The sequence below is a fragment of the Mustela erminea genome, chromosome 14, assembly GCF_009829155.1.
Source record: "Mustela erminea isolate mMusErm1 chromosome 14, mMusErm1.Pri, whole genome shotgun sequence".
Lineage (NCBI taxonomy): Eukaryota > Metazoa > Chordata > Mammalia > Carnivora > Mustelidae > Mustela > Mustela erminea.
In genome coordinates, this window is record NC_045627.1 from 55344251 (window position 1) to 55359626 (window position 15376).

At 37.0% G+C, this 15376-nt stretch overlaps 1 protein-coding gene across 4 annotated transcripts in view; it reads right to left on the reverse strand.

Moving 5' to 3' along the window:
- BMS1 (BMS1 ribosome biogenesis factor) overlaps positions 1–15376 on the reverse strand; it is a 50927-nt gene that overhangs the window by 24501 nt on the left and 11050 nt on the right. For all 4 annotated transcript variants that reach the window (XM_032314069.1, XM_032314070.1, XM_032314068.1 and 1 more), the window contains 9 exons: positions 15010–15089; positions 11584–11772; positions 10808–10950; positions 9980–10101; positions 9471–9664; positions 7476–7615; positions 5201–5946; positions 4894–4995; positions 4035–4192 (listed from right to left, as the gene is read on the reverse strand). In XM_032314069.1, coding sequence (XP_032169960.1) covers positions 4035–4192; positions 4894–4995; positions 5201–5946; positions 7476–7615; positions 9471–9664; positions 9980–10101; positions 10808–10950; positions 11584–11772; positions 15010–15089 — 1874 coding nt within the window. The remainder of the gene's footprint in view (positions 1–4034; positions 4193–4893; positions 4996–5200; positions 5947–7475; positions 7616–9470; positions 9665–9979; positions 10102–10807; positions 10951–11583; positions 11773–15009; positions 15090–15376) is intronic.

Consider the following 15376-nt stretch of genomic DNA (forward strand, 5'->3'; position numbering starts at 1 on the left):
AACAATATATTTTATTTCTATACGCTAACAATGAAAATCCAAATATGAAATTGAAAAAAAAGTTCCTTTTACAATGGCACTGAAAACACTAAAATACTAGGAATAAATTCAATAAAGAAGTGCAAAGCTTATACTCTGATAACTATAAAATGTTCTTGAAAGAAATTAAAGAGCTAAATATAAGGAAAGGCATCCTATTTCAATGGAACAAAAAAAACTTAATATTGTAAAGATATCAATACCATCCTAAGTGATCTATGGATTCAACACAATCCCTATTAAAATCCCAACTGGCTTCTTTGTAGAAATGAAAATGCTGATCCTATAACATAGAAAACCCAAGGATCCATACAGGTAAACCAATCTTAAAAAAGAACAAACCTAGAAGACTCACATTTTCCAATTTCAAAACTTACTACAAAGCAACAGTAATCAAAGAGTAAGGTATTAGCATAAAGAAGATATAAGTCAGTGAAATATTACTAAAAGTCCATAAATAAATCCATGTATCTATGGTCAAGTGATTTTCATTCATGGTGCCAAGACAAGGCAATGGGAAAAGAATAGTCTTTTCAACAAATGGTGCTAGGACAATTGGCTATCTATAGGCAAAAAGAAGGAAGTTGAACTTACCTCATTACAAATACTAAAATTAACTTAAAATGGATTAATGACCAAAATATAAAAACTAAACTATAAAACTATTAGATGAAAACATAGGAATGAAGCTTCACGATCTCAGATTTAGCAATGGTTTCTTAGATATGATACCAAACACAGAAACAACAGAAATATAAGTAACTTAAACCTCATTAAAACTTAGAACTTTATTGGGGCATGTGGGTGGCTCAGTCAGTTAAACGTCTGCCTTTGGCTCAGGTCATCATGCCAGGGTCCTGGGATCGAGCCCTATATCAGGCTCCTTACCCAAAGGGAAGCCTGCTTACCCCTCTTCCTCTGCCCTCCAGCCTCTTAACCCTACTCATGCTCTCATGCACTTTTTGATAAATAAATAAAATCTTAGTGGCTCAGTGGGTTAAGCCTCTGCCTTCGGCTTAGGTCACGATCTCAAGGTCCTGGAATCAAGCCCAGCATTAGGCTCTCTGCTAAGCAGGGAGCCTGCTTCCCCCTCTGTCTCTGCCTGCCTCTCTGCCTGCTTGTGATCTCTCTCTCTCTCTCTCTCTGTCAAATAAATAAATAAAAACTTAAAAAAAAATTCTTTTTAAATAATAAAATAAATAAATAAAATCTTTTTAAAAATGCTTAATTTTGCACTTTAAAGGTTAAAGAAGGGGTGCCTGGATGGCTCAATGGGTTAAAGCCTCTGTCTTCAGCTCAGGTCATGATCCCAGGGTCCTGGGATCAAGTCCCCATTGGGCTCTCTGCTCAGCGGGGAGTCTGCTTCCCCCTCTCTCTCTGCCTGCCTCTCTGCCTGCTTGTGATCTCTGTCAAATAAATAAATAAAATCTTAAAAAAAAAAAAAAAAGGTTAAAGAAAAGACAACCCACAGAATGGGAGAAAATATCTGTAAATCATTTATGTGACAAACTGAATATATAATCAACTCTTACAAACAATGACCAAGAAAACCCACAATTTTTTAAAATGGGCAAAACATACAAATAGACATTTCTTCAAATGGCCAGTAAGCACATGAAAAGATGCCCAATATCATTAGCTATCAGAGAAAGGCAAATCAAAACTGAGATACTAAATCACACCAACAAAATGGCTATAATAATAATAATAATAAAAACAGCTACTAACAAGTATTGGTGAGGATATAGAGAAATCAGGAGCCTGCCTCATACACTGCTGGTAGGAATGTAAACCTGTAGGCACTTTTGAAAAGAGAAATGGGGGAATATATGAGGGAGAAAAAACCCTCTGTTTTCAGTAATCATATTAACAGTAACATGTGTAATGCTATTCTGACATTATTTTGTATGTAATGGGGTAAAGCAAATGAGTGATTATACAGTTCTCTGATTTCATCATCTTCAGAGTCAAACGAAATTAATTTCCCAGTGGAAAACAGAGATGCAAATGTAAAATAAAAGAGGTTAAATAAGAACTCTGCAGTTCTGAATCTGAATTGGAAAGAACTATGAATTCTAGCTCTGGTCACTGAAAGACCTAGAAACAATGACCAGACCAAAACAGTGTGTATTCCTATGCCTAGATTGTGATGCTGAAATACCATTTTGTACTAAAAGAAATCAGGACTTCTTATGGCTGGTTCCAAGTCTGGCATTAGAAATACAGAAGATGATCCTGGACTACCTCGTCATATCAGATGGCAAAGAAGCAATTAAAGACTTTTAGGATCAAGTCAAAAGAATTTAGGAACCAACTTAAAGAGATTCTAACTGGCCAGAAATGGGACAACATGAGTATCCACAAAGATAACAAGTTCAGTGGAAAGAAACATTCAATATTAAATTCTATGGAGTTCAAAATGATACTTGAAAAAAAATCATTCTGAAAACTAATAAAAAGAATCAAGTATTTATCCTGCTTATAAGGAACTGAGTAACCAAACGATAGATGAGGGGAGGTTTCTCTTTATAGAGGTATTCCAGGTAATAAATAAAAAGCAAACTGAACAGAATCTCACCATTTTACATCCTTAATAAATTAATGGATCTAAACATTGAGGATCAACAGATTTTATCATAAGATGATTTTATGTGCCTCCTAATGAACAAACACCACCATCTAGGAAGCAGTCTTTCCAAAAATAAAAAAAACTAAATCTAATCAAATTTCTAGATATGCTGTCCATAGGGTGGCTAAAACTACATGGTTATTTAAATTCTAAAGAATTAATATAAAATAAAACTAAAATAAATTTAAAAATTAAATTCTTCTGTCTTACTAGCTACACTTCAAGTACTCAATAGACACAAGTAGCCACAATGGACAGCTCAATGATCTACAGATCATTTCCATCATCACACACAGTTTTATTGGTATTGCTCTGCACCATTTTACAGGAAATACAAAGAAAGAAGCCTGATAAACTGCATCTAAGATGCAATGTAATCCACAAAAACCAGACTATAAGAAACTCTACACATCAAACACTTAAGTTTCTTAAACAAATAAAATATAAGCGGGGTGGGGAGACAGGTGGAAGAGACTACAGATTAAGAGACTGAAAATGTATAGTGAAAAAACAAACACCCAAAATCTGATAAAACTAACCTATAGTACAAACTTGGAGAAAGAAATTATAAAGAAAAGTAGGAAATGATTACCATAAGAGTCATAGTTCCTTTTGCAGGGAGGACAGGACTATGACTGTGACGGACACACAGTGGTTACATGGGTCCTCACCTAGTAAGCCATTAACTTAAACAGTTGTTCTTATGTGGTTTTCTATAATCTATATGAAGTTGTACTGCAAACAAAAAAGTTACATAAAATCTCATAAAGTGCGTAAGTGCACTCAATGAATTAAATTAAGAAATATGATAGTGATCAGGCCTGAGGAGTGACATTTAACCAAAACTGAGAGATCAGAAGAGGCCAGCCTTAAGAACGCCAGAACATTCCAGAAGAGAAACCTGAGGGGCAAGAGGTCTAAGATAGGATTAAGCCTGGCAACTTTGAGAACTCAATGAATTCCAGTGTGACTAAAGACTGGTGAGCAGGGGAAGAAAATTTACCAGTGTCATGGATTTTTTTGGTTACAGATAGTAGCAATTATAAATTCTCACTCAGGGACATGAGGTATATCCTAGTTATAAAACACAAAATATTTCAAATATATGAAAACTTATGTGCAATCCTTCAAAATAAAGATTAACATGACTAGGCACAGCTTCCATTTTTCCGTAACACATGCACATAGTCACCCTAAACTCGAAACAAATTATTTCTTAGGATCCAGTCCAAAATCTGGGAGGATGTCCTATTATCTCACAAAAATGAAAAGCTAATAACAGGCAGGAAATACTGAAATCACAATCTTTTAGAACAATTCCCTAATTGTCTCAGAAGTCAAACATACAATTCATATTCAGCCTTACCTCCTCTAAATCCCAATCATGGGGAGCCTCCACATGAAATCTGGAGCAGTCCAAAGAGTCAAGCTTGTGCTTACATTCTCTTGAAGGCTGGCTGACACGAAACAACCCTCCAAGTTCTTCCCTGGTATCACCATCTTCTTCTTCATTATCCTCTGTCACTAAAGAGACCACCATGATGAAAAAGTGAGAACAAATCTTCACCCTAAAGGACCTGGGACGACAGGTCCCTGGTTGTGGTAGGTATGGCGGTATCTCTGAGCACATCAGCTATAGACGGAGAAAAGGCCAGTGAACTACTGCTCAATGTGTCTGGAGGACTTAGGCCTTCCTATAAGGAAGGAGCAAAGAATTCAGTGAGGAGACAGAATGTTGGGGGTTAGGGAAAGAAAGGGGCATTTAAAGACAGAGCTTTTAATGAGCATAAAGAGTTTCTCTCAAAGACTGCTGAGTCTCTAATCACTAAGAGTACTTAGACAAACCTGAACGGAGATCAGTACACACCAACCCTTCAATTCAATTTGGCCTTGTTCTAATCACACAGTAACTGAGGACCACAGTACAAAATAAAATGCACCACTCTGTTCTTTTCTGGAACAAAATTCTACCCAAAAGAATATCTTGAAGCACTTTGTATGGAAGATATAAAATGACAAAATGGAGAGTATTCTCATCAAAAGTTTTATGGCAAACCCATGAGCTGGTGATTAAAAACATCTGCTACATATAAACTACGAAAGCCAAGAATATCATAGGGATTTCGAAAGCACCACCAAAATCCTCCAACCAATTTCCTCATTTCCTTTCCAGAAAACAGTGTAAGAAACAAAACATTTCTAGATTTGAACGAGGGCTCTTTTACCTGTGCCATAAACAAGCTTTCGAAGGTTTGGAGTTGCTTGTTGCTGCCTCAGAAAGGCCTCAGCTGCCTTCCTGGAAAGGTCTTCCTTCCACTTGAGGGCACCTGAAAGGACCAACGCCGACATCGGTTAAAGTGTTTATCAGTCAGTCCTTCCTGCCTCAAGCTCACTGCTCATTCATCCCTAAATCCTTCTGAGTGCAGTATTTGAAAAGTTAACAAAATCTCCAGACTCCCAAATGTAGACATTCTATTTGTAAAACATTCCAGTGCCAAGTTATAACAACAGTTACATTGAATTTAAGCATACCTGAAGTTTCTGTGGAATAGCTGTTTTCTTCCTTGTAATCTTCTTCCTCTTTGAGTAAGTCTTCCACATCACTGGTCTCATCAATAAAGTTCTCCGACCCCAGTCTCTGACCACCAGCCACTGGAGAAGACTTTGGAAACTTTTTTCTAATAACCTCTTCATTTTCCGAACCCTCTTCCTCTGTACTGAGAGAGGAGCTTTCTTCAGTTTCATCTTCAGATGCAAATGCCTCTTCAGCTGTGCAGTGGCCTGAATCTGAAGTGGTGAGGGTTGCCTTCTCCAGATTCAAACTGTTACTCAAACCCTTAGTTTGTAAAAGTCCTGCTTTACTTCTGTCTCCAACTTGAGATTCTGAAAGACTCCTCCCTCCTGCAGGGGAATCCTCTTCTTCGCTGCTTTCATCAGCTTCCTCTGCTTCTCCTTCTTCCCCTGAGCTCCTCTCAAGGTCATCATCGCTGTCAGCAAATGCTGGCAAATCCACCTCGAGGTCTTCTTCCATCTCCTCAAGTCTCTGCCGTTTGACACCTTTGCCCGTTGCGTACATCGTATCTGTCATTTCGGCATCTGCCTCCTCTTCTGTTTCGTCATCACTAGAGCTCTCCGCCACCCTGTCGCCTTCAGACATTTCTTCATCATCTTCTTCATCACTGTCTCCAGACTCATCTTCTTCATCTCCAAAAATGGCTTTCCGACGCACTCGACCAGTTTTCAAATCCATCTGCTTTTCCTCTTTTGGCATCCACTGTCTGTATTACCAAGTAAATGCAAAATAACTCAGTTCATACAGTAACTGGCTACTCTGTTTGCACAATACTTATGCAAACAGAAGATAATAATCAAGGAATGATTTTAAATAACATAGCATAGAAAGGAACAATTTGATAAATACTGGAATAGATACTAAGGAAACTCATGCACAGTTCCCCAACACCTTTCTTCAAAAGAACTTATAGAGAATAATGAGGTAACCTTTAAAAAACAAAAAGTCTAACATTAGGGAAAAATTTATCTAAAGGAAAGTGAGTGCTTGATTGATCTTTTAGAAAAGTGATCACTTCCAAGCTTGAAATAGATGATCCTTAAATAACTGATTCCAGATCCAAAGCAAGGAAAATACAAAGGTAAGCCTGGAACATCCTGTTGTGTCAGGAGACAGTAAGTGCTCAAAGGCTAAAGGGGAAGGGCCAAAAGGACACAGGAGAGAGACTGAAGAGCCAATCAAGGCATCAGAAAGAATGATAGTAATGGGATAATAACAAATGGAACTCTTTTAGAAGTCAAGTAGTTAACAGTGATATTAAAATAAAGGGGTGGAAGTGAGAGCTTCCTATTAAAGAATGCCGCTAATATAAGAATACAGTACTAAACTATCACCGATACCACCTGCTAATTAGAAGGCAGCAAATAAACTTTTCCAAAAAATTTTCCTTTGTATATATTTATAGTAAGTTATAAACCAGATAATTTCAATCATTTTCAGACTTATTTTTACTGGGAGTCATATAAATCACTAAATAAAACCAAAACACTCACTATTTATAAGATATACCAGTTCCCAACCCAAACTAAAAATAATTCAAATAAGCTACACATTAGTGGGTAACGACGCAGGACATACTACAATATAATCTAAGGAAAACGTTAAGAGACAGGATACGTAGCTTGACAGGATACGTAGCTTCTCAATGGCCACCTGAACAAGCTTCCTTACTCTGCTTGTACTAGGAATTTGGCCACTAAAAGAAAGCCAAGGGGCGCCTGGGTGGCTCAGCGGGTTAAAGCCTCTGCCTTCAGCTCAGGTCATGATCCCAGGATCCTGGGATCAAGCCCCACATCAGGCTCTCTGCTTGGCAGGGAGCCTGCTTCCTCCTCCCTCTCTGCCTGCCTCTCTGCCTACTTGTGATCTCTGTCTGTCAAACAAATAAATAAAATCTTTAAAAATAAATAAAGAAAGAAAGAAAAGAAAAGAAAACCAAGTGGCCTCAGCAACCTATAGAAACCAAAAGCAACCTATAGAAAAAATTTTGTGATATCTGAGGAATATTCTGGGTTTGCTAAAAACTGGATCCCGTATAATTATTTCAAGAATACCTCCATGTAAGGTCACATTACTGAAAAGCCCTCAGAAACATATGTATATATCAAGCAAAGCAAAAAAACCCCCCAAAACCTGGAATGAATCCCACCAAAATGTGTGTTGATGGCAGAATGATAGGTGAAATAATCATCTGTAACATATTTTTTATGAAAAACAAAAAAAAAATGGTAAACTTACCCTTGATTATCTATATCCTCTGACCCCAGTGGTTTGGAATGAGAAAAAAGTGTCACTCTACTTGAAGCCATCTTGGCATCAATAGTGGAATGGGTGGAAATAAGACTTTGTACCAGTTCATGGGTTGGCCTCACCTCGTCCTGTTAAGGCCACCAAGAAAATGAAAGTGAGGAACACACAAGAATTCTTAAGAGAGACATACTGGTTTCAATCAGTTTCTCAAATTTATCCTAAACATAGTTCCAGAAAATATTTCTTATTGCCTCAAAAAAAAAATCTTAAGGTCTAAAATTGACCTCTTTCTTCATTAAACTTTTTCAAAGTTCATGGAGTATATAACCTGATGACCTACTTAGCTAGAAAAACCTTAAGTGCCAATGCTACACAAAACATGTAGTCTGCCCAATAAAATTCCATTGCAGAATAAAGAAATGAAAATCTAGGGTTCATTTAAAAAAATTCTGCTGCTTTTGATTCAAACTTTTCACTTCAAGGAATTTACTGCATTGAAAGATCCTTCCCAGTGACCAAACTGCATGCTTGAGGGTGCTAACTGCAGCAATGTTCAAACCAGGGGAAGCTGGGGGTAACCTCCCCACAGATTTCCAAGGGTTGGTTCAATAAATAAGATTTATTCAGACAATGAAATACCACACAGCTATAAAGAAAACTGTAGCAGCTCTACAAATACTAACAGGGAACAATGGAATCACATATTCTTAGGTGCCCACCAAAAGTTGCACGAGCATTTATAAAGTTGGAGCCCATATAAGAAATATTATGGGAAGCCTGGGTGGCTCAGCCAATTAAGCGTCCAACTCTTGATCTCAGTACAGGTCTTGACCTCAGAGTTGAGTTCAAGCTCCATGTTGGGCTCCGCACTGGGTATAGAGCCCACTTAAAAAAATAAAAAAATAAATTATGGGGTGCACCTGTGTGGCTCGGTCGGTTCACTGTTTGCCTTCGGCTCAGATCACAATCCTGGGACCCTCAGCTTGAGCAGGCTTGGAGGGGAGCCTGCTTCTCCCTCTGCCCCCACGCCACTGCTTATGCTCTCTCTCATGCTCTGTCTAGCCCTCTCCTCTCTTTCAAATACATACATAAATTCTTTAAAAAAAAAAAAAATTACTTCTCTCTCACACACACACGAAGACCATCTATATGTGTACAAATACGTGGTATTTACATATAACACCTAATAATCTAAATATACATATAATAATCTAAATATACATAATATAATCTAGAGAAATAGGTATATATTTAGGGAGGAAAACAAAAAGAAAGACCAAAGAGAGCTAGAAAACACACTGATATTATATGGGCATACCTCAGAGATACTGTGGGTTTGGTTCTAAACGACCACAATAAAACAAGTCAAATGAATTTTTTGGTTTCCTGGTACTTATAAAAGTTATGTTTATACTATACTGTAACTATGAAGACTGCAATAGCATTATGTTTAAAAAAATGTACACACCTTAATTAAAAAATACTTTATGCTAAAAATCCCAATCATTAGTGATAATCACTTATGACAGGTACTATAACAAATATAATAATAATGAAAACATCTGAAATACTGTGAAAATTAACATAATGTGACGCAGAGACACAAAGTGAGCAAATGCTGTTGGAAAAAAGGCACTGATAGACTTGTTCAATATACGGTTGCCACAAACCTTCAATTTGTAAAAAAGGCAATACTGATGAAATGCAATAAAGCAAAGCACAATAAAATGAAGTATGCTTATATAAAGACAGACAGGAAGTACAAGCACCAAACCGCTTGCAACGTTCATGCTAAAAGACCTAAGATCCCCTGTATGTCTTAGCAACAAAATGAAGAACATGACTTTTACTTTCTCTTGGTGCAATTGAGTATTCTGTGTATTTAAAATATACATTGTAGCTTTTACCATAAATACAAATAAAGATTAAAAAGTTTCAGTATATAAAAGCTGACTACAGTACTTCCTGTAATTTTCCTCTTACCGATTCCTGGAAGCCATGGCTGCCACCAAGATCGACATAGACAGCATCTTTGTCATATAGGACACCACCAACTCCAGAGAGCGGTGCATAAACCAACTTCTCCTTCTCATTTAAGCAGCGCTTCTTTTGTTGTTCAGGAAGTGCACAGGGGTCCGGGAGGAAACTGACATCACTCACAGCAAAATCTCCTACACCTGGAAGACAGATAGAGTTGGCTTGAGCTGTTAAGTGTATCAGCTGTCAACTAAAACAGCTCACAGGTGGAAGGCTTCAGCCACAAGGATATCGTTTGTCACTGGCACTCTGCCTCTCTAGCTAACCACCATCATCAGGGCAGAGGGGATTTGGTCAACTCAACACCTTTGCTAGCTGAGGCAGAGCTGAGTTAGTCTTAAAATTTCTGGCAATGTGGCTCTATCTTGTTTGGCCATTTTTCAGTTTTCCTCAGAAATGAAGTAACTCATCCCAAGAGTTCCACAAGTTTGGTACATTTTATAAGAAAAGGATACCTGGCATGTGAATTTGACTTTTATTCTTCAAGTGTGCTCCTCTTAAATAACCATAAAGAGACACCTTTCGGTCACACTTGATATTTGTTCGAATATCTTCTGGGTTTGTCAAATCTTCCATCCTAGAAAAATAAAACCCAATCATATGGCAGAAATAAATGTCAATGTTTTTGTACCTCCCTTCAAGTGTCAAAGACTGAACACGTTGTTGAGAAAATTAAAAGAAATATAGAAATAAGGAAGTGCATTTCATCATCTACCAGAGGAAAAGAAGCAAACACATGATTGCACTGCTCTTAGGCTCTACATAATATACCTTCTGTGAGTAAGATACCAGAAGTGGGAAATAACGTACACCTAGGGTTAAGGAAGAGATGAATACATATGCAGAAAAATCCTTTGTGGAAGAGGAGTAAGCTTTGACCTAGGTTTTCTGGTATGTCCTGGATTCTGGCAAGTAGAGAAAGGGATTCCAGGCTGAGAAAACAATATGGAAAAAACATAAAGGGAAGAATGCACAAGGGCACATCTGGGTGACTAGAGCACTATGGTCCAAAGCAGTTATCACTGAGATGAAGGTTGAAAAAGCAGGATAGAACCATATTATATAGCCTTAAATGCTTCAAAAGCCTCACATTTTTCTAAACATTTCATACTTTACTTCTGAAGCCACAGCATCTTTGGGTAATAATACAAAAAAGTAGGTATTCTCCACTAACTATATTTCTCCCTCATTATTCCAAAATAAGCTCTATTAATGTTCTTTTTATGACCTTTGTAGCTTGAAATATGCATGCCAGAAAGAAAAACTTTACATGTACTTTTTACCTGTCTGCTAGGATATAAGGATGAGAGGTTTGCCATGTAAGAGGCCTAAACTTCATAACTGTAATAAAACGGCCCAGATTGTGAATTTCTTGGTTTTGATATTCTCCATGTACCATTCCAGAAAGGTAGAACAGCTTGGCACCCTAAACATTAAAAAAGAAAAAAAACATAAATTTCAATTAAATTTTTGTCAATACTACATCAAAATTAAGACCTCTAAATAAGAAGCAATCCTAAGGGGGACTTCTAACAAACCACTTATCAGTGCTTCCCCAACTTCTCTGCCTTCTTTCAGTACTCATCTTAGCAGGGCTTAGTACAGGCAGAAGTGCAAATACATTTAGCTTCAGAACTGCTCTCCAGTCAAGTAGTGGCATCTGTCTAGAGTACTGCACAGAGAGGACAGAGAGGCTCCTGGGCAGAGGAAAAAACTCTATGACCAGTGGGCCACAGCAGTATGCAGGGGACAGTGGAGTGTCAGTATGTGTGCACTATAGTCCCTGGTCCTATAACTAGCAGAAACTTCGAACAAACCCTATTAAATAATCCCAAATCTAAAACACTTAGAGCCAGGTACTGCCTGGTGCTGGGGGACTACAGAGACAATGAGACACACTGAAGTATAGACTATTTTAAGGAAATATTCCAGGGACAATGAACAGATATATAAAAGAAACTCCAAAGGTGAATCCTGAAGGAATGCTTATTAATCTATCCTACTCAACCTTTTTTTTTTAATTATAGTGTTAGTATTCAATAATTAATTCTCTTCCTACCGGGTAGACTTCTGTCCAGAACCTGTGTTTTAATCGCTTCTTTGTCTTTTTCAGTTGTTTATTATACTTGAAGGAATCTAAGTGAGTGAGAACACCCATAATTTTGGGAAAGCCATGTACTTGACAGATGTTTAGAAATTCAAATGTTTCCATTTCAAACCCAAAGCTGGCATCTATAAGCATCAGAACCTAAAACAAAAAACACAATTATTCAAGGAAACTACTCAAAATAGACCATAAGCGAACTATGGTCCTTGAGCCAAAGCTGACCCATGACCTGTTTTATAACTAAAGTTTTACTAGAACACAGCCATATTAATTTATTTATGGCATACACCTGTGTTTGCACTACAATGACAAAGTTAAGCAGCTGCAAGAGAAACTATGACCCACAAAGCTTAAGATAATTTACCATCTTGCCCTTTACCGGAAAAGTTTGCCAACTCCTATTCTGGACTAAATCAAATGATTATTTAGGGATCATCATGACAGAGAAAATACCACCCTTTCACTTTCTCTAAAAGGCCATGAGACAAAATCCACCACAATATAAGTTTCCACTTCAAGAAACTGGATGTTTAGAAATAACTCAGAAAAAGCTGGGTCTAATTTGGCCCTCACCTGGAAGGTGCTCACTTCAAGAAATAAAAATTTATTTATAAGTATTTTTAGGCCAAGTAACAGGTCTCTAACAAGAAACGAAGTAATAGATCTCTGACATCCAAAAAATGGGATGAAGTGGTAATCAATGAAAAGTACCAAAAACGTAAGAAAACCAAGTATTTTTGTTTCAGTCATCTCACAGGGAAAAAAAATTTTGCTGGGAGGTATATAGTAAGTGCTATCTTATTTGTTAATTTGTAACATGCAATTGCTCAGAAACTTAAAAAAATTAAAAAGCTACCACTTTAGAATTGAGCCAAAAAATAGTAGTTACAAATGCTAATCTAAGAAAATATAAGCATATAAGACCAATTTTTAAGATCTGACTCTTTAAACATGCAAAATAATTTCAGAATTGATTCCTGGATATGTCTAGTTTTAAGATATTAAAGACATCTCTGCTCCCATCTTTCTGTAGCTAATTCACACACACACACACACACACACACACACACACACACACACAGAACCAGAAACACTTATCTTTGGTTAAATTAAGGAATATTCATTATTCATAATCCTAAACCATAAAAATACATGAAAGTGGGCCACTGAGCCTTCCAAGAAAGCACAGCTGCCACTGCAGACCACAGGCCAAGCTGGTACACAGAGTTCTTCCACGCCACTGAACAGGCTGAAGGTGAGCAGGCTGGCAGTGGAATAGCCCAATATCCCATCTGACACCCAAAATGCCAAGGGGCAAGCAATTCGTTGTGGGAAGAGAGGAATAGGTAGCAACAGCCCCTTAGCTGACAATCTTGTCAACTAAAGATAAATGAAGACTGCATTATTCCTTCAAAGCACACACGTACACACAGACACAAATCCATGTATGTACATGCCTCTGCTGTGACTTAGGCTTTACGACAACCCAAGGCAGAACAATCAACATTTTAAAGAAAGTTTAAAAATTAATGTACATGCAACATAATGCTTTAAAAGAATGAGGTTGAGCTATAGTACTTATATATTTTTAAGACATACTGAGTGAAAAAGAAAGCAAAGTACAGAACATGTATAATAAATAGCATATGCTTTAAAAGGGTAGCATGTATATTTATATACAAATCTAGGATATTGCTTTCAGGGAAATTGAGAGATGTGGTCAGAGCAGAGAAGAGAAAACATGCATTGTATTCTGTGATACAGTTTCATTATTTTACCAAATGCATGGGTTCCTTTTTTTTAAGATTTTATTTATTTATGTGACAGAGAGACAGCAAGAGAGAAACACAAGCAGAGGGAGTGGGAGAAGAAGCAGCAGGTTTCCTGCTGAGCAAGGAGCTCATGTGGGGCTCAATCCCAGGACCCTGGGCTCAAGAACCGAGCCAAAGGCAGACGCTCAATGACCGAGCCACCCACGCATCCCACATGAGTTCCTTTTTAAGTCTTAAAAAGATGTAGATGAAAGACATCTTTCTTGGGGCGCCTGAGTGGCTTGGTTGTTGAGCGTCTGCCTTTGACTCAGGTCATGAGCCCAGGGTCCTGGGATCGAGCCCCAAGTTAGGCTCCCTGCTCAGTGGGAGACCTGCTTCTCCTTTTCCAACTCCTCCTGCTTGTGTTCCCTGTCTTGTTATCTCTCTCTGTCAAACAATAAATAAAATCTTAAAAAAAAAAAAAAATCTTTCTTAATATATCTATGCTTTTAAAATTATGAACTTGGATAAAATCTTTAAAATTTAAAATGTGGTATATTTTACATAAAAAAGAAACCAATTACTCATATGCTAAATTATTTAAATCATTTCAAAAACATTAGTTTATATGGTTTATGTTGACAATGACACATTTTTTATTAATAGTAGCATTACATGTTCAAAATTTGAATGGCATTGAGTTTTCTGACATTAGAATGGCACAGCCGTAATATCTACATTAAATTACTTTTTATTTTATATTTTAGGACACTTCCTGGGCCAAAGGATAAAATCTGTAGCTCATGTCACCAAAGAGCTTTCCAGAAATTGTTGAACCAAAAAACCAACCAAAAAACAGCCTCCGTTACCCCACTCTTCCTAAACAATACGGCTTTATTTTTTTCTTAGATTTTTGTTAATTTAAAATGTAATAAATAAAAAATAATTAAATAAAATGTGATTAATGAACATTACCATTAAATGTAATCAAAGTTGCACAATTTTCATACACTATGCACTGTCTAGATTTTCTATTATAAACTCTGACAATTTCTCAAAAGCAATTCATGTACTTATTTTGTCATAATCATTAAGAACTGGAGTTTCTGACACCACCAAGAGCCAAGTTCTCATCCTCAGACAAACTACTTAACTTCTAGGGCCTCAGTTTCATCCTTTGTAAACTGGAGATAATACCTACTACCTCTAAGGCATACTGGGGGATTTGATGAACTAAATTTCTAGAAAGTTGTTAGCACATTGCCTAGTAAGGGTTCAAGAAATCGTCTTACTACTTATATATTTACGTGTTTGTATATCTGTATGTATATCTTAATTAACTATGTTTGCTAAAGGTTTTTTTCTGTAATTTGCTTTTAGGTTTGAGACTACATTTCATTGTGCATATTCCATTTTTATTATATATTACTCAACAATTATCACAATATTATATAATTATATATTATAACCATATTATTATCATCAGTTCAAACACATTGATGGTATCCCTGATTATATTCACCATCCCTTTAATAATAAGCCTTTCTTTCCTTCAGCATGAGATAAATAATTGACCACACTGCTGTTAGGTCCTCATGGGAAATTCACACTGCCCCCACTGACTTACCAAATCCGCCACTTTAGCCAGATCAATCATCATATTAATGTCACACCCACATTCAATAATGGTGAGTCTGCGCTTTTTACCTGGCAGTGAAAAGACAAAAATTTTATTTTTCTTTAAAGATTTTATTTTAGAGAGCAAGCATGTTAGTAGGTGGAGGAGCAGAGGGAGAGGGAAAGAGGGAATCTCAAGCGGAGCGCCACATGGGGCCTGATCTCACAACCCTGAGATCATGACCAGAGTCTAAATCAAGAGCTGGGATGCTTAACTGACTGTACCACCCAGGAACCGCCCCCCCAATTTTACTTTTAAAAAATCCTGAAATAATGTATCCATTTATTCTAATTACCATTTTAAATTCTATCCAGTA